Source organism: Panicum virgatum, chromosome 6N (assembly GCF_016808335.1).
Source record: "Panicum virgatum strain AP13 chromosome 6N, P.virgatum_v5, whole genome shotgun sequence".
Taxonomy (NCBI): domain Eukaryota; kingdom Viridiplantae; phylum Streptophyta; class Magnoliopsida; order Poales; family Poaceae; genus Panicum; species Panicum virgatum.
This window is the reverse complement of record NC_053150.1, coordinates 4,437,109-4,461,545: the sequence shown is the minus strand read 5'-3', so window position 1 is coordinate 4,461,545 and position 24,437 is coordinate 4,437,109. Positions and strand designations below refer to the sequence as shown.

General features: G+C 52.5%; 3 protein-coding genes and 1 pseudogene across 3 annotated transcripts; 2 read left to right on the top strand and 2 right to left on the bottom strand.

Moving 5' to 3' along the window:
* Positions 1 to 3,544: 3,544 nt before the first annotated feature.
* On the bottom strand, positions 3,545 to 4,747 carry LOC120677829 (tryptophan decarboxylase 1-like). The gene has a single exon (XM_039959034.1). The coding sequence runs from the start codon at positions 4,745 to 4,747 to the stop codon at positions 3,764 to 3,766; it is 984 nt and encodes a 327-aa protein (XP_039814968.1). The 3' UTR covers positions 3,545 to 3,763.
* A 4,954-nt stretch (positions 4,748 to 9,701) lies between these two features.
* Positions 9,702 to 15,601, bottom strand: LOC120677677 (annotated as a pseudogene).
* On the top strand, positions 11,774 to 13,002 carry LOC120678599 (serine/threonine-protein phosphatase PP1-like; the record flags this gene model as incomplete). Its single annotated transcript, XM_039959851.1, has 3 exons — positions 11,774 to 12,344; positions 12,412 to 12,565; positions 12,864 to 13,002. Coding segments are annotated over 2 exons (678 nt in total), but the record flags the coding sequence as incomplete, so codon positions are not given.
* Positions 13,103 to 15,163, top strand: LOC120677680. Its single transcript, XM_039958852.1, has 5 exons — positions 13,103 to 13,602; positions 13,696 to 13,908; positions 13,997 to 14,608; positions 14,681 to 14,755; positions 14,874 to 15,163. The coding sequence occupies exons 1-5, from the start codon at positions 13,134 to 13,136 to the stop codon at positions 14,948 to 14,950; spliced, it is 1,446 nt and encodes a 481-aa protein (XP_039814786.1). The 5' UTR covers positions 13,103 to 13,133; the 3' UTR covers positions 14,951 to 15,163.
* Positions 15,602 to 24,437: the final 8,836 nt, after the last annotated feature.

Here is a 24,437-nt window from a genome sequence, read left to right as displayed (position 1 = left end):
GACCGCGTCCTCCATCGCGCCTGCCTAGCTGGCACGCTAGGCGGTAGTCGTTGAGCCAGACTGCAGGATCAGTCTCGCTCGAGTATTTGACGAGGGTGTTGGGTTGTCGAAAGCGCGGGGGAAAGGGCGCGGTCCGAATCTCCCGGCTGAACACCCGGGTGCCCGGAGGCTCCGGTGACTCACCCCTGTCGTGTTCGGGATCGAAGCATCCACCCCGTCGAGGGGTGTACCTCCTGCCGTCGATGACGTTGCGGGCGTCGCCGTCGCCAGCGTGCCCGCGAGTGTCACGGATTCGCTCCCTTACGGGAACTCTTCCGATGCGCTCGTGCACCGAGGGTGCCCTCGCGCCAGGGCGCTACGGCTGCTTTGCCCTTCGCCGCTGGGGGTGTGTGCACGGAAACCTCACGGTCCTGGTGCGCAGTCCCATCACACTGCTCCGGGGCCTTCGAGCGCATGCGAGACGCAGAACTCTCGGCCTGCTGCACGGCAGCTTGCTCGATGAGCTCCTATGCCTCAGCGGCGCAGGTTGCGGCCCGAAGGTGTCGATGGCTAGGGCATAGCTTGGAGTAGGTAAGCCGCAGCGACGAGCTTCTCGCCCGCCGTCTTCAGTTCCGGCGATTTGTCGAGGTTGTCGTCGGCCAGGATGCGCTCCCGCGCAACATGTCCCACCGCTTGGGCGTGAGCACCAGGCACGGCACGCTGCTACTCGAGTGCGGCGCGTAGCTCCTGGGTTTGTCGACACTGCTCGTCAAGCTTGGCTTGAAGCTCTTTGAGCTGCGCCAGCTGGGCTTGTCGCGCCGCCGAGCTTGACGAGGAAGGTGCTGCAGGCGGGTTCGCCGGTTGCTTTGCCCGTGCGTCCGCCCCGGCTTCCCCGTCGTTGCCTGGGGCGTTGTCATTTTGCTCGTCCGCAAGGTCCACCATGAAGCACTCCCGGGAAGGATCGAAATCCCCCTCACTGGAGTCTTCGGAGCAGGTGAGGCAGTACGCCGTCGCCAGCTGGAACGAGCAGAGAGCGTCGGGGTCGTAGACCCCGGAGTAGTCCTCGGCCTCCTCGGCCGTGAAGTTGTTCATGAACAAGTCGACGTCGTCGGCGATCGAGCTCGCCGTCTCGGGGTAGGATTCGTCAGGGGACGACGCGATGAGGCTGCGGATCGGCAGAAGATGATGACCCGGCGTATCCTCATGCTCGATGAAGTCAGCGACGGTTGACGAGGCGTGGGCGGCAGCGTTGCGCATCCCGAAGGGGAAGGGCGACGCCGAAGTCGAGTCCCCCCTGGGAGGCACTAGTGTTGCCGCAGGCGATGGTGTCGGCGCAGATGACGCCGAGGCACGCGATGACGAAACTGGTTGCCCCATTGGCCGTGATGCTGAGTTGCGACACGCCAGCCTCGACCCACGTGGGGGAGCTGTGGCATGCCGCACGACGCCGCTCCGCGCGTGCTTGTCGCGAACGCTGACCCGAGCGCCTGTTGCGACGGGCTGGCGAAGTCGGAGTGATGAGGTTGCGTTCGGAGGAGAGGAGCTGCATGAGGTAACCATTGCCGGTTGTCCTGAACTCGAGACTCCCGAACGAGACCGCGCGTCCCGCTGGAAACGGATCCGAAACACCCATAGGGTATGGGTTGGATCTGCTCGCCATTCCTGGAGATCAAATGGGAAAAAGAGAGAAAATATCACGCGGATTGCCCTACCTGGCGCGCCAACTGTCGGTGTCCGACCCGGGGGGCCTGAATCCCAACTAGTAAATGCTGCGTGTTTCCTCGTCCCAGATGATGATGCAAGAGGCAACACAGTAACGCACGGTTTTATCCTGGTTCTGGCCGCGGGGCCGTACGTCCAGCAAAGGGGGTGTGCGAGGGCACTGTATTATCTTGCACCCGGAGTGCTTGTAGTAGGGGATACAAGCAAAGCGAGAGAGGGAGGGAAGCTCCCAAGTCTCTGCTAGGAGTGGAGTCGGTTGAGGTGAGTGCTCAGTAGTGCTGAGGCCTTTCTGAGGGAGAAAAACCAGAGAACCTACTGCCAACCCCGCCTAAGGAAGCCCACCTCCTCCTTTTAGTCACAAGGAAGGGCGGTGCACATGAGTGGGGATATGGAAGTCATCGTTTCCCCTTAAATCGCGGGGTACTGTAGTCGAACACTGTAGAAAGTGTACTGTGGGAAGGCGGCGCGCGTCGTTGTCGTCCTGGGTTCCGTCCTTGGTCCTGCGAAGATTGCGCCGATCGTCCTGCAGTGTTCCGGCGGTAGTAATGGCGTGGGACGGTCCCGGACCCCCTGGTCGGAGTGCGGGCGTGCACACTAGAAGGTCCAGGAGCGCGTGGAAGTCCCGGACCCCATAAGGGGGAGGTCAGGGGTCCCTGCCCGTGCGTGCAGAGCGCCCCTCTCAGAAGGACACGTGACATCGCCGGACCCCTTCCCCAACGGGAGGTGAGTCTGGATGGTTGATGTCGGCAGAACAGTAACGGGGGCGGCGCCAACTTGTCTTGCCCCGCATTGAATGTCCACAGTGTTGCTACAGCGACCGGGGTGGCGGAGCGGTGACCGGGGTCAGCGGATGGGACGTCGGTCACATCCACCGCGGGAGCGGCGGTCTGGCGCCGCCCGTCATTTGAGCCGTGGCGGAGTGGCTGGCCTTTAATGCCTTCGTACGGTGATCGGTTGGGTGGCGGGGCCGTTTGTCCCTTGTGCCGTGAGAGGGCCTCGAGCGAAGGCGGAGATGAGTCACCTGCTCGAGGGCAGACTCGCTACCCTCGAGCGAGGCGGAGATGTGTCACCTGCTCGAGGGCAGATCCGCCACCCTCGAGCGAGGCGGATATTGCCCAGCGGGCCCGAGAGGGACCCTCGAGCGAAGCGGAGATCGTTCTTCTGGTTCGAGGGGGATGGGAATGGGCCGCATGCTGGGCTTTTTTGAGTCCTTTCTTTTCTTCCGAATAGGAAGCAGGCCGTGGCCCTTCGTGGGCCCAGTTGCCTTAACAGGTATTCGTGTTTTAAAAGCGATCTTAGTACCCCAATTAGGGTGTCCCTAATTGTGGCACCCGACAGGTAGGGGCTCGGCGCTGGATTCGGGGCCGGTGAGTCCGAATCCGGCCTCGCTCGTGAGCCGGTGTGATAGCGGGATGGGGCTGCAGCGGCTATCATGTCCGCTAACCCCTTCCACCCTCGTCGCGTTATCTACTGCCAGCTCACCCCTGCTGAGCTTCGATTGGTGAGGCGTCGAGGCGGCCTCGGCCACGGTGTGCCTACACCTGCATTTCAATGCGACATAAAGACGTTGCAAGATTGAAGAGGGAATGAAAAGAAGATTAAAGCTTAGTCTTCTGTACTTTTCTTTCTTGGTTTTATAGTTTTCTTTCTTGTATTTGTGAAGCCCCTCATTTGAGATTTAGGGTTCAAGACTCTTGTAACTCTTTTGGACATAGTCATTCGCTTACGAATGATCAAAGGTCGAAACTTTTCCATAATCTAAAAATACCTATAGCATAGTCCACGCATGAGATAGAGCTTGAAAATTAGTGCTTCGACAAGGAATTGGGCAAATATATGCACATTATTCGAAACATTATTAACGGTACCCCTTTCAATAATACCAAGAATTACATTCTCCCTCCTTAGAAAATCATTTCTCTTCAACAAAGATATTTGGGCATTTCCCATTAAAAAAAGATATTTGGGCATTTCAGCAAAACAACAAAGAATCAAACTTGCATCTCAATGCAATCAACTAAGATATATGTGTATGTTTTAATTAATTATATACTTGAATATGCTACTCCACAACGACGATCTCCTCCATGATCTCAGTGGTCGTCTTCTTGATGAGCTCCCACGCACTCCGGACGTGCCTCTCCTCCTGCAGCGACGACCCCACCGCGAACCGCAGCACGAACTTGCCGCCGATCGCCGTGTGCGCCAGGTACGCCTTGCCGGTCCTGTTCAGGCGCTCCATGAGCTCGCGGTTGGCCGCGTCGGCGTCCTCCTCCGTCATGCCGTGACGGGGCTTGATCCTGAAGCAGACAAGCGCGAAGTTCCTCGGCACCACGACCTCGAACCGGTCGTCGGCGCGCACGGTGTCCTCGAACATCTTGGCCATGGCGACGACGCTCCGGATGTGCTCCTGGAGCTTGGCGGCGCCGTAGGTGCGCATGACCATCCAGAGCTTGAGGCCCCGGAAGCGGCGGCCGACGCCGACCTGCATGTCCTTGAGGTCGGTGACGGTGCCGGACTCGCTGGCGTCGTTCTTGAGGTACTCCGGGTTCGTCTCCAGCGAGCCGGTGAGCCGGTGCGTGTCGCGCACCCAGAGGCAGGTGCAGTCGAGGCACGTCATGAGCCACTTGTGAGGGCTCATGCTGATGGAGTCGACGCGCTCGACGCCGGCGAGGTGGTGCCGGAACTCCGGGCAGATGCACGCGCTGCCGGCGTGGGCGGCGTCGATGTGCACCCACGCACTGAACCGGGCGGCGACGTCGGCGATGGCGCCCACTGGGTCGACGGCGTTGGAGGAGGTGGTGCCGACCGTGGCGCAGATGTAGGTCGGCACGAGGCCGGCGTCGACGTCGGCCTGCATGATCTCGAGCAGCTTCGCCGGGTCGAGAGCGTAGTCGGTCTCCGCGCCGGTGGGGATGGACCGGATGTTGGCCGGATCGAAGCCGGCGAGGCGGCATGCCTTGAAGAACGTGGGGTGGGTCTGGTCGGCGGCGTACACGGTGAGCCTGGTGATCCCGGCGACTTCACTTTTTACAAGCTGCGTCATCCAAAGACAAAATCTTACTACTTTCTACCTTGGAGGAGTTTAGCCCCTGTAGCTAACAATTCAAGTCAAAAGAGTTGAAGCTAGCTCCGAGCCTCCGATCTCTGACCGAAGAAGGTAGCTTCAGCCCTACGACGTTGTCGACGACCATCTATTAGTTGCTACTACTTTGATTTACTTAGTTAATCAGGGTACGTAAATAAACGACATTTCTTCATAAGCCGCTTGGTCAGCGTTATTAACTAGCTGCACGCGTGGGACGACAGTAATTTCAAGCCAGCAGGATGCAGTAAGTTCATCAGATAGATGCAAATGCTGACTACTCGGTGGCCAGCAGCGAAAGTTCTTACTACCTACCAACACACAAAAATCTTTCTACACTGCTCGGCTAGCCACAAACACAGAAGACGGCAAAGACGATCTATAGATGATGCAAGCACATATGTGAGCCGAAATTGCATTGTCAGATAATATTAACCATGATAACTTTGACGGTTACATGCAAGACCGGAGAAAATTTGTGTGCTCCTGTTCACAAGGGCGTATGCATGCACGAGCAGCAGCTGGGAAAAAATATAGGTGAATAAAGCGTACGGCAATAGTATCATTATTTACTGTTGGGCATTACATCAGACTCGGTCCTTGAGTTGAAAAAAAAAATCAGTCTGCCTTTTAGCCTTAGGTTGTGGATTGCAGCTTCTAGTGGCCCTGTTTGGTTACTTTTTAGGAATCAATTCTAGAAGAGAATCTTGCATGCATGGAGTACTAATGAAGTCTATTTACAAAACCTCTTCACATATGGGTGTAACTTTTCGCAACGAATCTAATGACAGCAATTAATCGATGATTGGCTACAGTATGCTACAGTAACCATCCTCTAATCATGCGGTCAAATGCCTCATTAGATTCGTCAGGAGTTGTCGTGCAGGAGTTGTGTAGTTGGTTTTGTAAACTGACTTTATTTAATACCTCTAATTAACGATCAAAGTTGTGTTTTCTAGAATTTTAGGGCAACCAAAGAGGGCCAATATTGTTGCAAGCAGAAGGGGAACAGATTGTCGGATTGTAAAAATACTTTCTTATATACAACTTTTATATTTTTACAAAAAAGAATCAATAGTCAGAATTTCACCTTAGGCCAGTCTCAGTGGGAGTGTCATCGACACAGTTACCAATATTGGAAACTTAAGAACTGTGCCGGTGGAGTGTCATGGTAATCACACTTCTCTCACATTTCATGACAATCCTCTCTTCTCTCCATAACACTCCTCTCACATTTCATGACAATACTCTCTTCTCTCTTCTCATAATATTGGTACATGCTAGCAAATTTAATATCCATGACACTTCTATACACTACTAGAAAAGTGCTCATAGGCACCGGTTGGTGAAGGCTAAGGTACCGGTTTTTGAACCGGTACCCGGAAACCGAGACCAATAGTCACGGTCATGAACACCGGGTAAAAGAACCGGTGCCTATGGCTAGTATTTTTTGGCAAAAGTGGTTGGGCAGGATTCGAACACAGAACCTCTTGTCTCGCGTGTATCTTTCTTACCATCTCGCCTACACATCACTTTTGATGAGAAGATAGATATTTTCCTTTTGAAGTAACTCATGGATGAGCCTTAGGTACCGGTTGATGTTACCAACCGGTACCTAAGGCTCATCCATATGCACCGGTTGGTGGTAACACCCGGTACTAATGTAAAAGTTACCACTTGGTACCTATGCGAGCCTTGGGTACCGGTTGATGTTACCAACCGGTACCTAAGGCTCATCCATATGTACCATCCACCCCAAAAATACCGGTACCAAGATGAACCGGTACCAATACTAGCATTGGTACCGGTTCATCTTCAGTATTGGTACCGGTTCATCTTCATTCTGGTACTTTTGGGGTGGACCTTTGGCGTGTTTTCTACTAGTGATAACACTCCCACTGAGATTGACCTTATCAACCTAACTGCTTATATTTGTGGTAATAGGGTGCAGTAGATATGTAAGCTGTTGACTCCATCGAAAAATCCATGTTCACAGGGTGATAGTTCAGAGCCCATCTAATTCAAGTGACAATGTGTGTTTCACTTTTCACCAGCATCCATCTAAAGAAAATTCTTACTTTTCTACCGCGGAGTGAAACTCCTATAGCTAATTCAAGTCAAAAGCGAACAGATTTTTTTGAAGAGAATTCTTAAGGTATACGTTCAAGCTCTAGCTAGAACCTCAAAAGACTCTTTCTTATTACTACTTTGATTTACTTAGTCAGTGTAAACACTTCTTTATTGGTCAGTTATTTGTTTTCGCAGAAACCTAAAAACAGCCGCCGCTGCCACCTCGAGAGCCTGCCGCCGCCGCCGAAAACCTACAGCCGCCGCCGCCACCTCCATCGAGGGCCCCTTTCCTTCTTCCTCTCCGGTGCATTTACCGGAGAAAAGAAGGGGAGGGGACCCATCTTTTTTCCCTCACAGTTTCATATCAGTTGCTTAGGGTTTGATTTAAATAAATCTACCGACGAAATTAGATGATTTTCGGTCGGTATCATATTTCCTGCGATGACTTCGGTGATTGTCACGACGAGATCGCCGTTGCAAGGGTCGATTTCATCGGCAGGCAGCCAATTTGTGGCCTTTATCTGCAAGGGAAGGGATGCTTCAGGGCGCTTCCAACGGGGACAGCTACTTCGGGTCATCGATCTCTTCATCGATGGTCGCGAAGAGGGAATCAAGGCTTGAAGGTGATGTGTCTGCATCCTATATTGTACCCGACGATGCAACTGTCGATATTCTTTCATCGATATAAATGCGTTTTGGATTGGTTCCAAAATGTTGGATCTTGCGGCATGTCCAATGTTCTGGGGTTGATCGTTGGATTCAACATATGGATTGCACTTTGGCTCCGGTGTTCGAGGGGAGCTACGAGGGAAGAAAACAATGGAAGAATCTGGATAGATTATTATGTGATTTTTATTTCAGATTTTTTCATGTGTAATTTAGGGTACTGTGCCAAATTTTAATATAATCCCTCTTCCCTTCGCAAAAAAAAAACACTTCTTCATTATTAGTTGGCTGGTCAGCGTTGTTAGATGCAGGCGCTGACTACTCGGTCGCCAGCGAAAACTTCTTACCGGCAGCAGTCGCCTACCTGATTGTTACTGCTCGTTCCCTCCTAGGTAAAAGGTAAAAACTGAAGGCATGCTCGGTGGTGGGAGAATTTCACTAGCCGTGTGCTCGGTAAATATCGATGGATGACGCACGCCTATATGTGAGCCAAAGGTGTCAGATTAATTACATTAACCGTGGTAATTTTGACGGTCATATGTAAGACCGGAAGCTACGTGATAGCTCCTGCTCACAAAAGGCATTATATGCGTGCACGCGTTATATCAAAACTTCTCACAAGACTTGTTCCTTGGGTGCCATTTGATATTTTTAATTGTTTCTATTATATATACTTTTATAGGGATGTGCATCATCTCAATGTTGTGATACCATGATTTAGAACTACTGACCCGATGGTCCGGTGCAACAATAATCAACATCTTGATTTAAATGTAGGCAAATGTTAAAGAAATTTTGTAAAAAAAATATTTTAATTTTTTTGACAATTGCACAGCATAACTCAGACACTCAAAACACATGCACATGCACCCCTATGATGTACGTACGCAAATCCTACCCCTATGAGCATCTTCGAACACTGAGCCGACAAATATTTGAGATTGATGAAGTCACCTCATGCACCTTACTGTCGACGGGAACATCACCTACTGCTAAAACTACAATGCCATCAAATCTTGAAATATTCACTCACATAGGGAGTCGAACCCAGGACCGTACCCGAGGTGCTATAATGGTACGGATAGTTCCCGACCATATTAGAATTCGAATAAGACAAGCATATTGGCATTCTGAAGGTAAACGCATTGCTGCCCTTCCAACAATGCCTATGGATCACAAACTCCAGTTTCAAGACCAAATTGGCAACCCTATTTTTAACAAACTGCAAAGAATCAAACATCACAATCCAAAAAACAACGCTACTGATGTAGGACATATCTACTAGCCTATCAACTCGTGCTCCCGCATAAATTAATTTGAATTAACATAAAAATAAGACTTATAACTAATAATTATAATTATTTATATCACGTCCTCTCTCATCTATTAAATATTCTAACACATACTCTAAAATATATATTTATCATTATCTAGTTGCAATGGATTTCATTTTGCATCGCAACTTCATGTGTGTTTAATATATATTTAATTAAACCATTTATTTGTGAATTGATATTCTTATCTCTTCCATTATATGGTGATAGATATCGTGAGTAGTATTTTTATGTAAATAATAATATAAATAATATATTAATAATGATAGAAATAGTAATTTTGAATTTTATATTGGTGCACTTTAATATTTTATTACAATTATATAATTTAGATTCAGATTTAAGGGTTACTTTAACTTTTAATAATAATAAAATTGGATAATTTATATGCAACTATAGGGTCATTTGCATTATTTTTATAATGGTATAGGTGAATAATTTACATGAAGATTAGGGACTTTAGATTTTTTTAATAATGATAATTTAAATGTATGTTTAGAGGGTTATTTTAGCCTATTTTCATAACGACAGAAGTGGGTAATGTATTAGGAAAGATAACAATGTCGGATTGATGGCTGGATGTTTCTGATTTTGTGAGAATTTTTAGGATTTTTCGATTTTTTAGAGTGTCCACATCGAATCCTACGTGGCTTCACATGAAGGCTTCAAAGGAGCCTCCATTGTCGGATTGATGGCCGTATGTTTCTGATTTTTGTGAAAAATTTTGGGATTTCTCTATTTTTTTAGAGTGTCCACTAGGATCCTACATGGCTTCATATGAAGGCTTCAAAGTAGTCTTCAATTAATAATAGTAAGATATGATAGGGTAGTGCACGCATGAGATAGAGCTTGAAACATTATTCGAAACATTATTAACAGTACCCCTTTCAATAATACCAAGAATTACATTCTCCCTCCTTAGAAAATCATTTCTCTTCAACAAAGATATTTGCCTTCATCTGGCATTTCAGCAAAACAACAAAAAGAATATGTGTGCTTTAATTAATTATACTTGCATATGCTACTCCACAACGATCTCCTCCATGATCTCAGCGGTCGTCTTCTTGATGAGCTCCCACGCACTCCGGACGTGCCTCTCCTCCTGCAGCGACGACCCCACCGCGAACCGCAGCACGAACTTGCCGCCGACCACCGTGTGTGCTAGGTACGCCTTCCCGGTCCTGTTCAGGCGCTCCATGAGCTCGCGGTTGGCCTCGTCGGCGACCTCCTCCGTCATGCCGTGACGGGGCTTGATCCTGAAACAGACAAGCGCGAAGTTCCTAGGCACGACGACCTCGAACCTGTCGTCGGACCTGACATTGTCCTCGAACATCTTGGCCATGGCGACGTCGCTCCGGATGTGCTCCTGGAGCTTGGCGGCGCCGTAGGTGCGCATGACCATCCAGAGCTTGAGGCCCCGGAAGCGGCGGCCGACGCCGACCTGCATGTCCTTGAGGTCGGTGACGGTGCCGGACTCGCTGGCGTCGTTCTTGAGGTACTCCGGGTTCGTCTCCAGCGAGCCGGTGAGCCGGTGGGTGTCGCGCACCCACAGGCAGGTGCAGTCGAGGCACGTCATGAGCCACTTGTGCGGGCTCATGCTGATGGAGTCCACGCGCTCCCCGCCGGCGAGGTGGTGCCGGAACTCCGGGCAGATGCACGCGCTGCCGGCGTAGGCGGCGTCGACGTGCACCCACGCGTTGAACACGGCGGCGACATCGGCGATGGCTCCGACAGGGTCGACGGCGTTGGAGGAGGTGGTGCCGACCGTGGCGCAGATGTAGGTCGGCACGAGGACGGCGTCGACGTCGGCCCGCATGATCTCGAGCAGCTTCGCCGGATCGAGGGCGTAGTCGGTCTCCGCGCCGGTGGGGATGGACCGGATGTTGGCCGGGTCGAAGCCGGCGAGGCGGCAGGCCTTGAAGAACGTGGAGTGGGTCTGGTCCGCGGCGTACACGGCGAGGCGCGGCAGCCCGGAGACGCCCTCCGAGGCTCCGACCCGCTCCGCCGCAGCGCGGCGTCACGCGCCGCGACGAGCGTGACGAGCATGGCCTCGCTGGTGGTGCCCAGGATGACTCCACCACCGGTGCCGCGGCCAGCGGCGGTGCGGTTCATGAAGCTCGCCGGCAGGCGCTGGAGCAGCGCGAGCCAGTCGAGCGCGAGCACCTCCATCTCGGTGGCGGCGGGGTTGGCCTGCCAGGTGAAGCCGACGGTGTTCATGGCGGAGGCGATGAGGTCCCCAGCGATGGCGGCGGCGCTGTTGGTGGAGGGGAAGAAGGCGAAGAAGTTGGGGCTGGCCCAGTGGGTCATGCCGGGGACGACGGCGGCCCTGAGCTCCTTCATGGCGACGTCGAAGGAAGCGGAGGAGGCGGGCGGCGCGGCCTGCAGCTCGCGCTGCAGGTACCCCGGCTTGACGTCGGGGAGCACGGGCAGGGACTCGACGGACTTGTAGTAGTCGGAGATGAAGTCGACGGCCTTGTGGAGGTAGGAGCGGACGTCCTCGGGGCAAGGTTTTTTTTCTCGGCGATAAAATTCCGATAAAACCGAAAATCACGTTTTTCGGTGGGGCCCGGTTATTCTCTGTACCGCTCAAAATTTTCGTTGGTTTTGAAATCGGCCCAGCCCAAAAACCAGTCCACCCCGCCGGTGACACAAACCTTAGCGCCCCATCCATTCAATTCCCAATCTCAGCTCAGGCGCCGGAGGCGGCGGCACTCTGCGCTCCGCTCGTTCCCCCTGCTCGCCGACGCCGTAGCTGCGGCGGCGCACACCGCCTCACCTCCCAGTCGGCACCACGCGCCGAGCCTCCGCCTCCTTCCTGCCTCTCCCGCGCCGCACAACGGCCCGGACGCCGCAACGCACAAGCCCCGGCCGCCCGCTCGAGTTCCCTCGCCGGCGGAGGTCGCCGACAGGGACGCGAGGGGAGGCCCCGTGTGGCGGTGTGGGTCGCCGTCCACAGCCTGCTCCACTCCTTCGTCCAGGCCGAGGCGGCTTCCAGGTGGCCAGCTTGCTCCAGCTCCACTACCTGTTCCTGGGCGACTACGTGGACCGCGGCAAGCAGAGCATCGAGACCATCTGCCTGCTGCTGGCGTACAAGATCCGGTACCCGGACAACTTCTTCCTGCTCCGGGGCAACCACGAGTGCGCCTCCATCAACAGCATCTACGGCTTCTACGACGAGTGCAAGCGCCGCTTCAGCGTCCGCCTCTGGAAGCTCTTCACCGACTGCTTCAACTGCCTCCCCGTCGCCGCCGTCATCGACGACAAGATCCTCTGCATGCACGGGGGCCTCTCGCCGGACCTCGACAGCCTCGCCCGGATCAGGGACATCCAGTGCCCCGTCGACGTCCCCGACCAGGGCCTCCTCTGCGACCTCCTCTGGTCCGACCCCGACCGCGACAGCTCCGGCTGGGGCGACAACGACCGCGGCGTCTCCTTCACCTTCGGCGCCGACAAGGTCTCCCGCATCCTCGCCGCTCACGGCGGCCCAGGTAAGCTGAGCCTTTTCAGCAGTGCTTGCCGATTGTAGCAAGGTAAGCTGAGCCTTTTCAATTTCAGCATCTCGGAGTGGTGATGGCAATGGATGGGGGAAGGGAAGATGGCAATTTCGCTGGTGCATCCTCCAGTGGTGCCGCCAGTGCATCATACAGTGGTGCCATTCCTAGGGGAACAACGGACAGTAACGGTGGAATGGAGGTGACTGCAAAAGATGGTAAATCGACAAACTAGTTGCTTATTAGACTGTCATTGTGAAATGTTGGTTATTTATCTTGTTTTGAAGTGCTGATTTGATTAGCTCCCTTAGTAGTATTGTGAGATTTAGATTTTTAGAGTTTAGATTGGCAAGTGTTCCTGCAGGGACTAGAAATTTTAGAGTTCCTGCAAGTGTTGCCAAAGTGTTCCTGCAAGTGTTGCCAAAGTTGACATTAATTTTAGAGTTTAGATGTCTTGTACTACTTGCCAAAGTGTTCCTGCAGTAGACAAAGTTAAGTTTGTATGTGTTCCTGCAGGGAGAGTGGTGAAGTTAAATGGACCAATTGAGGTCACATGGAGCCATGGCGAGCCTTACCCCAAACCTAATGGGGCTGGATTTTTGTGCTACTATTGTTTTAAAACAAAAAAGGGTGGTGGTGTATCTCGTCTAAGGGAGCATCTTGGTGGAATAACTGGGAATGTAGTGGAGTGTAAAAATGTGCCAACGCATATTAAGAATATAATGGCAGATGAATTCAATGATGTTCTTGTTGTGTTTATGAAAATTCAATGATGTTCTTGTTGTCATGTTTTTTATTTGTAGGCTGCATGCTATGATGAGAGAAAAGATAGGGAGGGAGCTGATTCGGTGGAATGCCACTAGATTTGGCACTGTTTTCATTTTTCTCCAGAGTTTTTGGGATAGACAAGATAAGTTCAAGCAATGGATGGTATCTGATGACTGGGAGAAATGTGTGTGGGCTGGTAAGGCTGACCATGATTTCACATATGATTGTTTGACCAGCAAAAAATGGTGGAGTCAAATGGAAGTGGTGTTAAAAGCTGTCTCCCCAATCTATTCTGTACTTCGTTTAGCTGATCAGCAACAGAAGTTCTATTCTATATCTGCATTCATTCCAAAAATGAGGGAATCTATGGCAGAAATACGTGGCAATTTAAGTGATAATACCATCCAAAAAAATCTACTGAATAGGGTGTTGGAAAAAGTCCAAGGAAGACTTGATTATCTTGTCAATGATACACTTATGCTTGCAGGTGAGGGCTTAATTGATAAATTGTTCAATTCATGTTGTTGTTTCATGCATCACTAATTATTAAGATTGCTGATTTCATTTTATTTTTTGTTAGCTGCCGCACTTGATCCTAAAGCACTGTACACTTCCAAGCTTGCAAGGAAACCAAAGTCCAGACATGCTGTCACATTGGCCATCAAGAAGCTTGCAGGCTCATCTTCAAAGGCTTCTGCTGCAATCGATCAATTTACTTTCTTCTCAAAACAGGGAGGGTTATTTGGAGGAGCGGAGGCTCGAAAATCGGCTCTTAATGGCCGGTGTAGTGCAGGTAATTGCATGTTTAATTTTTTTAATGTGCATTATTTTGTTGCTTTCTTATGTTTGAATTCTTATTTCATTTACCATCATTTTCCTAGCTGATTGGTGGGATCAATATGGTGGAGACTGTAGTGAACTACAAGAGGTTGCAAGACGTATTGTCTCACAATGCATGTCCTCTAGTGGGTGTGAGCGAAATTGGAGCACATTTGCCTTGGTGCACACCAAATTGAGGAACCGGTTAAGTTACGATAAGCTTCACAAGTTGGTTTTTGTACATTATAATTTGAAATTGCGTATCCAACATTTCGTAACTGACATGCAAAACCTTCAAGAAATGCAAACCAACAAGGAGCATGAAAGAGATTCTGATCCTTGTAGCATCCTAATAGATGTGACTATGTATGATGAAGGGAACCCGATCATGGATTGGTTGTGCACCTCTAGGAGTGAGTCCGCGCCGACTCTAGATGAACGTGATGACCAGAGGCCCAAATCCCCTAATCCTAGCAGACTTGTTATAGATGAGTTAGGGATGAGTGATGAAGAGGTGGCTGCATTTAAAAAGAAGATTGGTGGGAAACGGGGTAAGAAAAGGAAGGAAGAATTTGAAGATATTTTCTCTGATTATGAATCAGAATCGGATCAGCAAGGTAGCCCTGTTTATGCTGAGTCTGGGGAGAGTAGTTCTGATGACAGTGAAGGCAATGGTAAGTTTAATTTTTGATGGGATTCTGCATATTATATACTGTAGCTTTGCTGAAATATTAATCTTTTTAAAGGTGATGGTGATGCTGTTCATGCTTCCGGTGATGCAAATGAACTTGGAGAGGGAGGCTCGACAACTCAGGAAGGAGGTAATGTTCCTTGTACTAGTACTTGAACAACTTGCTATGGAAAATCTTGGTCCACTATTGATCAACTTGCAATGGAAAATTTTGGTCCACTATTGATTAATTTGTATTCTCTTATCAGCTGGTAAGGATAAGGGAATCCCTCTCCGTCCGAGCTCGAAAAGGATGAAGAAACGTTCTGTCAAGACCTTGTACTGAAGCTTGAAAGTCAGATTCGAGGGTTCATGCAAAATGAATTGCTATTTGCCTGGGTTTGAGCTTGTCTTTTCGTGTGCTTCTAATATTTAGGACCATGGACTATTCTATGTAGTAATTGTTAGTACTTGAAATTGGAACTATGGATGGAGACTGTAATATTTGGGATTGAGCATCTTCATGTGCAATATTTGAAACTCCATGTTGAACAGACTATCTGTTGCTTCGTGATAGCCATATTTCTCATTTCTATGCATTGTTATATTTTTTTCGCTTTTAGATTGTTTGAAAATAATCTATATTATTCTCCGTACAAAATGAGGTATTTTTTTGAAATTTCATCCGAAAACAAAACGTGGAATCCGAGAATTTTCCGATAAATCCGATAAACGTGTTTATCGGTGACCTCCGGTTTCTTTTTGTTACCGGTAAAGAAAACCTTGGCCTCGGGGTTGAGCGGCTGGAACGATGATCCCGCGTCGTCGCCGAAGGCGGAGAAGGCGGCCGGGGTAGTGTCCAAGCTGCCCATGGCGTGCTTAGCGAGCTAGCTTGCAGCTCGATCTACTAGAAGCTTGTGAGCGGCGAAGCTGTGGGATCAGGCTGCAGCTGGAGCTGGAGGAGAATTGATGTATGCGGTGTGAAGGCTCAGCTCGATGCTTGGTTTGGTGGGGAAGAAGCCGGAGGTTAGGGTTGGCTTATATAGGTAGCAGGTGGATGGATCATGGATGGAGGAGGCAAGTGGCGTGGCGAGGTGGGCGTTGCAGGGGTCGCCGTCGCCGTCGTCGTACGTGCAGCGGGACGACCGTGCGAGACAGACCAAGTTATTGGTTGGTGAGAGTCTGAGAGAGACCTCCATTGCCGTGATATCGTCTGGTCAACATTTTTTTTTCATGTTTATTAGCGGGTGCCGAGGTCAGGGGAGGGCTGGGTTTTCAGGGTTGAATTCAACGATTTCCGAAGGTCACCGGACTTCAAGACGGTGGATGGCGACTTAGGGGTGTTTTGGAACCAAACTTTTTTCAGAAGTCCCTATTACATCAAAAGGAATCTTATTATTTTATAGTATTAAATAAAATCTATTTATAAATGTTTTTTGACAGCTGAGTGCTTTTTTGCGAGACGAATCTAATGAGCCTAATTAATGCATAATTTGCTACAGTGATGCTACAGTAACCATTCGCTAATCATATATTAATATATCTCATTAGATTCGTCTCGCAGTTTAGCCCCAAGGTTCTGAAGTTAGTTTTATAATTAACATTTATTTAATACTTATAAATACTAAAAAGTCCCAGGGACTTTTTTTAAGTCTCTAGAACCAAACAAGGCCTTAGGAGGCGGCAGAGAGGGCAAGAAGTGCAAATTGGTGACGACCCTTTAATCTAAAAGTGAAGCATCTTCAATCTTTTTTAATTTAAATATTTATGATTATTTTTTAAAATCAGATTCAACTTTGAAGAAGTAGCACAAATATTTAATCTAAAAAAGATTGGATCGTGAGAAAGTTTACAATTATTGAAAAAATAGGAGCCGTCCATCTGATAAAATCCTACGGTAGTGAAGATAAGAAGTACCTATTACTTCCAAAATATGGGACCAAGTACCAAAAAGTGAGACCAGATACTAATTTAATTTAATTTAATTTTGTCGGTACCATGTAGTAGGGATACCAACTTCTACTGCAGCAAGACAGGATCCGCGTAGTCATCCGTAACTACGCGGTAAAGGGCGGAGCAACCGGGGCCCACAGGACAGGCTCTTACCTCACCGGGCCAACGGCCCCGAATCCGCTCCCCGTTCTGGGACGGGTCCGGAGACTCCACGTGTCCCCGAGGAAGGGAAGCTCCGAGCCCGCCACCGAGATCCCGGACCTCTCATAGGGGTCCGGAACCTCCTCATGCCCGACCGGACCTCCCACGCGCGTAGACTTAACATACTACCGGGGGGGTCCGGAGCCACCACGTGTTCCGTGGACACAGGCGCGAGTCTTCAGCTGGAAGACTCGCCCACCCACCGCATTCAATGCGGGGGGTTGAGGCGTGCTCTGCCGCCGCGGCTCGCAGGGCAAACCTTGTCAGACCTCACTGTAGACCACGATTTACCGAGGTACACAGTGAGGCTGCCTGCGCCGCACCCACGCAGAGCCATCTGCCGCATTAATTGGATACGACGGCACGGCTCTATTTCATCATGCCTCCTACGCCGCAAGCTACGCAGCCATTCAGCTATGTGGCAGGCGACACCGCTTGCTACGCCTGGCGCCGTCCCGACAAGACAGCACCGGGACACGCTGAACAGGGGATTCCAGGAGCAGGCAAGGAAATCCAGGACAGAGATCTCCTTCGCCTGCCACGCCATAATGTATGAGCAGTACGATATTTTGTACTACATCGATGGGCCCATCTGTCGGGGACCCAACGGCCATGTATGCGCCTCCCTTGAGATATAAAAGGGAGGCGCTCGCTGTGCACAAGGGGGACACACTAGAACACTCACACGGGGACACATGCTCTCGCAGACTTGACAATACAACACACAGTGGGTGTAGGGTATTACGCTCCGGCGGCCCGAACCACTCTAATCCTGCTGTGTTCATCGTGTTCTTGAGCAAGATCGAACTAGTCGCTAGCTAACCCCCGAGTACTCACCCTCTGGGCTTAGGCGGGTGCATTCCGCCACCCGGCTGTGGTTTGCCACACCACGACATTTGGCGCGCCTGGTAGGGGACTATAGCTGGTTTCAGTTCATCTCTTGCTCGTCTCCATGGTTCGGGTGGACGACGTGGAGATGACAGAGGGTGTGGCGTCCTCCACGCCACATGCCTCTCGCGTTCCTGCTCCAGGGGCAACCGTGCCTGTGGAGCAGCCACCGTCGGCGGCGGCGCGCTGCTCGTCGGCAGGAGTCAGGGCGCCCGTCAAGGGCCCCCTCACAAGATGCTAGCGGCGGAGCGCTGGCCGCAGCTAGGGAGTTGCTTCGCAACCCTCCGGCTGCTGCAGCCTCGCCAGACGCCCTGAGGCAGTAGCGGGACGACGTTGACCATCTCCTCCATCTGGCTCAGGCCACCCCCAGTTCTGCAAAAACTGGGCAACGACCACCACCTGGCAATGCGGTGGTGCCTTACCACCAGCGCCAGGATGGAGCGTCGGCATCTGTGCACTCCCCCACAGTGAGGGGTGCACGAACAGAAGACCTACGGGCGGAGCTCAACCGCAGGCGTGCGGGTGAGGACGCCCCCATCTCCGTGGAAAGGACGCGCGAATGCCGTCTCAACATTGAGGGCCGCAACCTCAACGCCGACTTGTACGTGGTGGCACCCAAGCCTCCGGTGAACGCTCGGATACAGACGGGCGCCCTGGTGGCTATGGTGGGCTGTGCTGCGTTGGTGGAGCACCTCCGCGCGGTGGCATGGCCATCCAAGTTCCGCCCGCACCTACCGGAGAAGTACGACGGTACCACTAACCCGTCGGAATTCCTGCAGGTGTACGTTACCGCCATTACAACAGCTAGTGGTAACGACGCCGTCATGGCGAGCTACTTTCATGTAGCCTTGTCTGGGCCAGCCCGGACCTGGCTCATGAACCTTACTCCTGGGACGATCCAGTCCTGGGAGGAGCTCTGTGCGAGGTTCACTGCGAACTTCGCCAGTGCATACCAGCAGCATGGTGTGGAGGCCACCTCCACGCCGTGAGGCAGAAACCCAGAGAGACACTCCGGGCATTTATCTCGCGCTTCACCAAGGTACGGGGTACCATTCCTCGTATCTCCGATGTATCTATTATCACTGCTTTCCGACAGGGGGTACGTGACGAGAAGATGCTCGAGAAGCTGGCGACGCACGAGGTGGAAAGCATTACCACGCTTTTCTCCCTGGCAGACAAGTGTGCCAGGGCCGCTGAGGGCCGCGTATGGCACTCAGCCCCCCAAGACGGAGACACCAAAGCTGGTGGCTCTGGTGCTACCGCCCAAGGCGGTGGCAAGAAGAAGACGAACAAGAACCGGAGTCGCGGGGAGCCGCAACCCGGCGGCCCAGCCGTTGCAGCAGCGGCACCAGCCGCCGCTGCAGCGACTGGGGGCCAGAACGCGCATGGCAAGCGTCCGCTCCCGCAGGGTGGCAGCGGAGGTTCATGTCCGGTGCATCCCACCGCACGCCACAGCGCCACTGACTGCCGCGAGATCCAGAAGCTCGCCAAGCGGGTCAATGGGCAGCGTGAGCAGTCCTCCAAGGACGGCTCACCCCCTCCTCGACAACGGCCTGGCAAGGAGAAGGCCTCCGACAGCGGGGCCGCGGCCAGGGAGAAGGAGCTGGGGTACCAATCCCCCGCTCTGGAACTTTGTTAACAGTAGATGGGCTTTATTGCTATATTGTCATGCCATATGGTCTACGAAATGCCTTACCCATGTTTGTACGAGATATGAACAAAACTTTCTGTAATCTAGTCAGAGATATTGTTGAGCTGTATGTTGATGACATTGTGGTCAAGACCAAGGTAAGGTCCACACTAGTTGAAGACCTATCCCTCATCTTCGACCGACTGCGCGCCACGCGCACGAAGCTGAATCCCGAGAAGTGCATCTTCGGCGTCTCGGCAGGAAAGCTGCTGGGTTTCCTGGTCTCACATCGAGGCATCGAGGCAAACCCAGCCAAGATCAAGGCGATCGAAGCGATGAGGCCTCCTGGCCGCATCAAGGACGTCCAGAAGCTTACTGGATCTCTCGCCGCCCTTAGCCGCTTCATATCGAGGCTGGCTGAGAGGGCCCTCCCCTTCTTCAAGCTATTGAGGAGGTCCGGTCCATTCTCTTGGACCAAAGAGGCTGAGCAAGCCTTCCAGGAGTTGAAGCAGCATCTCACCTCACTGCCAGTATTGGTGGCTCCAGAGCGCGGTGAGACATTGTTTCTGTATCTTGCTGCGTCCGCAGAGGCGGTCAGCATGGTGCTGGTCGCCGAAAGGACGGAGCAAGCTCGCCAGGGGAACACCAGGGTCTCCCCGGCCAAGGATGGTGAGCCGGACCCCAGACACGGGGGCCCGTCAGCCTCACCTCTGTCTGAAGGTCTGGACCCCGGACAAGGGGGTCCGGAGGAGCCTCGTCCCAGTGGGAACCCAGAACCGCTGGGAGCCCAAGGACCTGACATGGTAGATAAGGGCGAGCCGGACCCGGCCACCAGGGCCCGGACCATCCAAAAGCCAGTCTACTACGTCAGCGAAGTCCTCCATGAGGAGAAGGCCAGGTATCTTGAGACGCATAAGGTTATCTATGCGATACTTATTGCATCCAGGAAACTGCGCCACTACTTTCAGGCACACCGAGTTGTTGTAGTGACCTCTTACCCGTTAAGAGCGATCCTGCACAACTCCAACGCCACGGGCAATATCGCCAAGTGGGCAGCAGAATTGGCTGAGTTCCAGTTGGACTTCCAACCTCGCCATGCAGTCAAGAGCCAGATCCTGGCTGATTTTATAGCGGAGTGGACTCCTTCCCCAAGCAATTCTGGGGGTCCGGACTTCAACGCCGGACCCCCGGAGCCGGAAATCAGGACACCAGTCTTCACCGAGCCCCACTGGACACTCTTCTTCGACGGGTCCGTCCGCGAGAAGTGGACTGGAGCTGGTGTGGTCTTCATCGACCCAAACAGAGATCAGCTGAAGTACATGGTGCACCTTGAGTTCAAGGCCACCAACAACATGGCGGAGTACGAAGGCCTGATTAATGGATCTCCGAGATCTTTGGCCTGACACAAGCCCTGTCTCTCGGGGTCCGGCAGCTTCTGGTGAAGGGGGACTTTCAGCTAATCATCAAGCAGGTCTGAGGGGATTGCGGCTGCAACAATCCCCAGCTCGCGGCATACCTCATCCACGTTAGGAAGCTCGAGAAGGACTTCGACGCCTTGGAACTGCAACATGTTCCCCGCGAACTCAACTCAGCAGCAGATGATCTCTCCGCGAGAGCATCTACCTGGGCATCCGTGCCCGAGGGCGTCTTTGAAAGACAGTTGCTGAGACCTACCGCCTAGCCTACAGAGCTGGGTGAAGGGGATCAAGCTAGCACCTCGAAGCTAGCGGTCCCGGCGGCATACCACCTGTGGTGCCCGCTCTGGGTTGTGAGCTCTGTCGAGGATCCTGGAGACCTCGTGGAGTCACCCCCACCTGCTCAGGGAAGCCCCGATTCATGGATCTCCGAGATCCGGGGCTCCCTGAAAGACAACATCCTCCCTGATGACGATGTGTCCGCTGAGCGCATAGTCCGATTGGCTAAACGCTACGTGGTGGTAGAAGGGGATCTCTACCACCGTGGCACCAATGGTATCCTCATGCGGTGCATTTCCCAGGGAGAGGGCCGCAAGTTGCTCGCGGAGATCCATGGAAGCGAGTGCGGAAGTCATTCATCATCTCGCACGCTTGTTGGCAAGGCCTTTCAACATGGCTTCTACTGGCCGACAGCACTCCAGGATGCGGCTGAGCTGGTAAAGTCCTGCAAAGCATGCCAGTTCCAAGCAAAGCAAATACACACACCGGCTCAAGCTCTGCAAATGATCCCGCCCTCATGGCCGTTCGCCGTAAGGGGCGTGGATATCCTGGGTCCATTCCCCCAGGCCGTCGGCGGGTAACGGTTCCTCTACGTTGCCCTCGACAAGTTCACAAAGTGGCCGGAGGTTACCCCTGTGGTGAATATCACTAAAAAGTCAGCAGTCGCATTCCTCAAGTCCATTGTGTGCAGATTTGGCATCCCAAACTGCATCATCGCGAACAACGGGACCCAATTCAAAAGCAGACTCTTCCAAGAGTACTGCGAGGACCTCGGCATCTAGCTATGCTTTGCGTCTGTGGCACATCCCCGCAGCAATGGACAAGTTGAGAGAGCGAACGCAGAGATCCTCAGGGGCCTCAAGACCCACACCTACAACTGCTTGAAGAAGCATGGTGCCAAATGGGTTGATGAGCTTCCGTGCGTACTATGGGGCAACCGGACTACACCCAACCAAGCCACCGGGGAGACTCCTTTCTTCCTGGTCTACGGGGCTGAAGCATGCCTTCCCACAGAAATTCACCTGGGCTCACCACAGGTCCAGGCTTTTAACGAGTCCATGCAGGAACAACTGCGGCGCGACGATGTGGACTTCGTGGACGAACGAAGGTGGCGAGCAGCAATCCGAAATGCATGCTACAACCAGGCGCTCAGGCACTATCATCAACGGTTCGTGCACAGTAGGGAGCTCCGGGCTGGCGACCTTGTTTTGAGACCGATCCTGAACCGAGCAGGGCTCCACAAATTCTCCCCCAGCTGGGAGGGGCCCTTCAAGGTTACAGAAGTTTGCCGGCCCGGATGCGTTCGCCTTGCCACAGAAGATGGAGTACCGCTCCCCAACCCATGGAACATAGAGTATTTGTGTAAGTTTTACACTTAGGCAGAGCAGGGAAATGAATTTTTCCTTTGTAATAAGATAGAGTCAGCGTGCGGCCCAGAGCGGCTGGGGTCCGCCCCCGTAAACCCAACCTCTGGCATCCATCGCACCAACGACTAGCATTAACACGCGGCCCAGAGCGGTAGAGGTCCGCCCTCGTAAACCCGGCCTTTGGCATCCATTGCGCAAGCCATGTATATCAAAATGCAAAGGAAAGATTTTCTCTCAGTTCTGTCTTTGTGTCAAAATCTAATTTCGCATTTCAATTCTCAAGATTTCACTTTCCTAACCCCCGCGCGGACTGCCACTATTGTCGCTACAACTAAGATCTGTATTGAGTTGCTGGACTGCCGTACCGATCAGGACCCTCTTGCTGCTGGAAAGGGGTCCGGGCCCTTAGGGACCTGCTCTGGAGAGGGGGTGCTTATTTCCTGGGGTGGTCCGGAGTCCTGTGTAGCCGCTTAGCCAGTTCTGTACCCAAAGCCTACACACTCCACCGCCCTGTAACAAGTGTCCTAGTACCTGGAGCTGGGTAATTAGGAGCCCGGACCTCGTTCTAAGCTCAAGGGTTGGCTTCCTAAGTCCTACACGGCAGGTCCAGCTCCATATCTCAAAGGATCGGGTGCGACAGAGTGACCTCACCCACTGCTAGGAAGGGTCTGGAGCATTGGAGCCAGGTCCGGAAAAGTCGTGTTGTTTCCTGGAGTGGCCCGGAGTCCAGTGTAGCACCTTAGTCTGGTTCCGCACCCTAAGCCTACACACTCCACCACTCTTTAACAAGCACTGAATTGCCTGGACCTGTGCATCTAGAGCTCCGGACCACGTACTAGCCTGGGGGCCTGTCCAGAATAGGTCCCGCGGGCCTGCTACTAAGCTGTAACTTTGAAGTGGTACACAGGTTGAGCCTTGACTGGTGGTAGCCAGCCTCAAACCATTGAGCCTACCTACCAGGGGATCCCGGCATCCGCTTTAAAAGGTTTCATGCAGATCGAGGTCCACTCTTGGTGGTAGACAGACTCAAAACAACTGAGTCTATCTCCCAGGGGGTCCGGGGTGTTTGCTTTGAGCCAGACACCAAGGATCGATCCTGCATGCGTCAAGCAGCTAAGTCGCAGTATCATTACTACCAAACAAGCGAGTTTGATTCTCCTCTCTGTAGTTCTTTCTGCTTCAGAGGGAAATGAATAAGATGCCTGCTCGGCTTGCAAACTATGCTACACCTATGCCTAAGGACGCTTGTTCCACCGGATCCGGGGGTCCGGAGTGTCTTCTGCGGCTCGAATGGTAGATAGGTCCTAGCAACTGAACCTATCTGCTAGGGGGCCAGGGCGCCGGGGTGCTGCATACCGCAACCAGAGCAATTGACAAGCAGCTAAGTTGAAGTTTTCCTCTATTTAAAATTTCAACCATTACGGTACAATGTTTTGTTACATAACTCAAAAAACAATGCAAAGGTACAATGCCCAGCTCAAGGGTCTGCAGGCTCCCGCTTGAAGTAGGAGGCGACGAAGTCGACGACCTCCCGCACGTTGTCCCGAGCGGCGGCCTCCATCTCCACCACAGGACCATCAAGCACGGGGACTAGCGAGATGGCTGGGTTGTGGCTCCGGAGGCAGGTTAGGATGTGCTCCGCCACCATCCGGATCAGCTCGCGGCCCTCGGTCTCAAGCTGACTAGTAAGGATCGGCTCCAGACGCCGGAGTCTATCCGAAGCGGAGTTTAACACTGGGAGGGCGTCAGCAATCGAAGCTGGAGGCTCTGCCACTTGGATTGGGCTCAATCCAACTGGCACCAGTGCTAAGCTCGCTTCGGTCGCCCAGTCAGCGATTCGCTGGACCCCCGCGCACTGGTCCTCCTGGAGCTTCCAGACCGCCTCCTGGACTGCCTCGTGCACCCGGGTGTCCAGAGCTGCTTTGGCCGCTTCCACCTCGCGGGACCTCTCCTCGAGCTCAGCCTTCCTCTTCTCCGCCGACTCCTTCTGCTTTTTGAGGGAGTCGCGCTAGCGCGCAAGCAGCCTCTCCATGTTGGCGGTAGGGACTCCCGCTTATCGAGGGACTTCCGGTCCTCCTCCAGCTCCGCCTCGGCAACAGC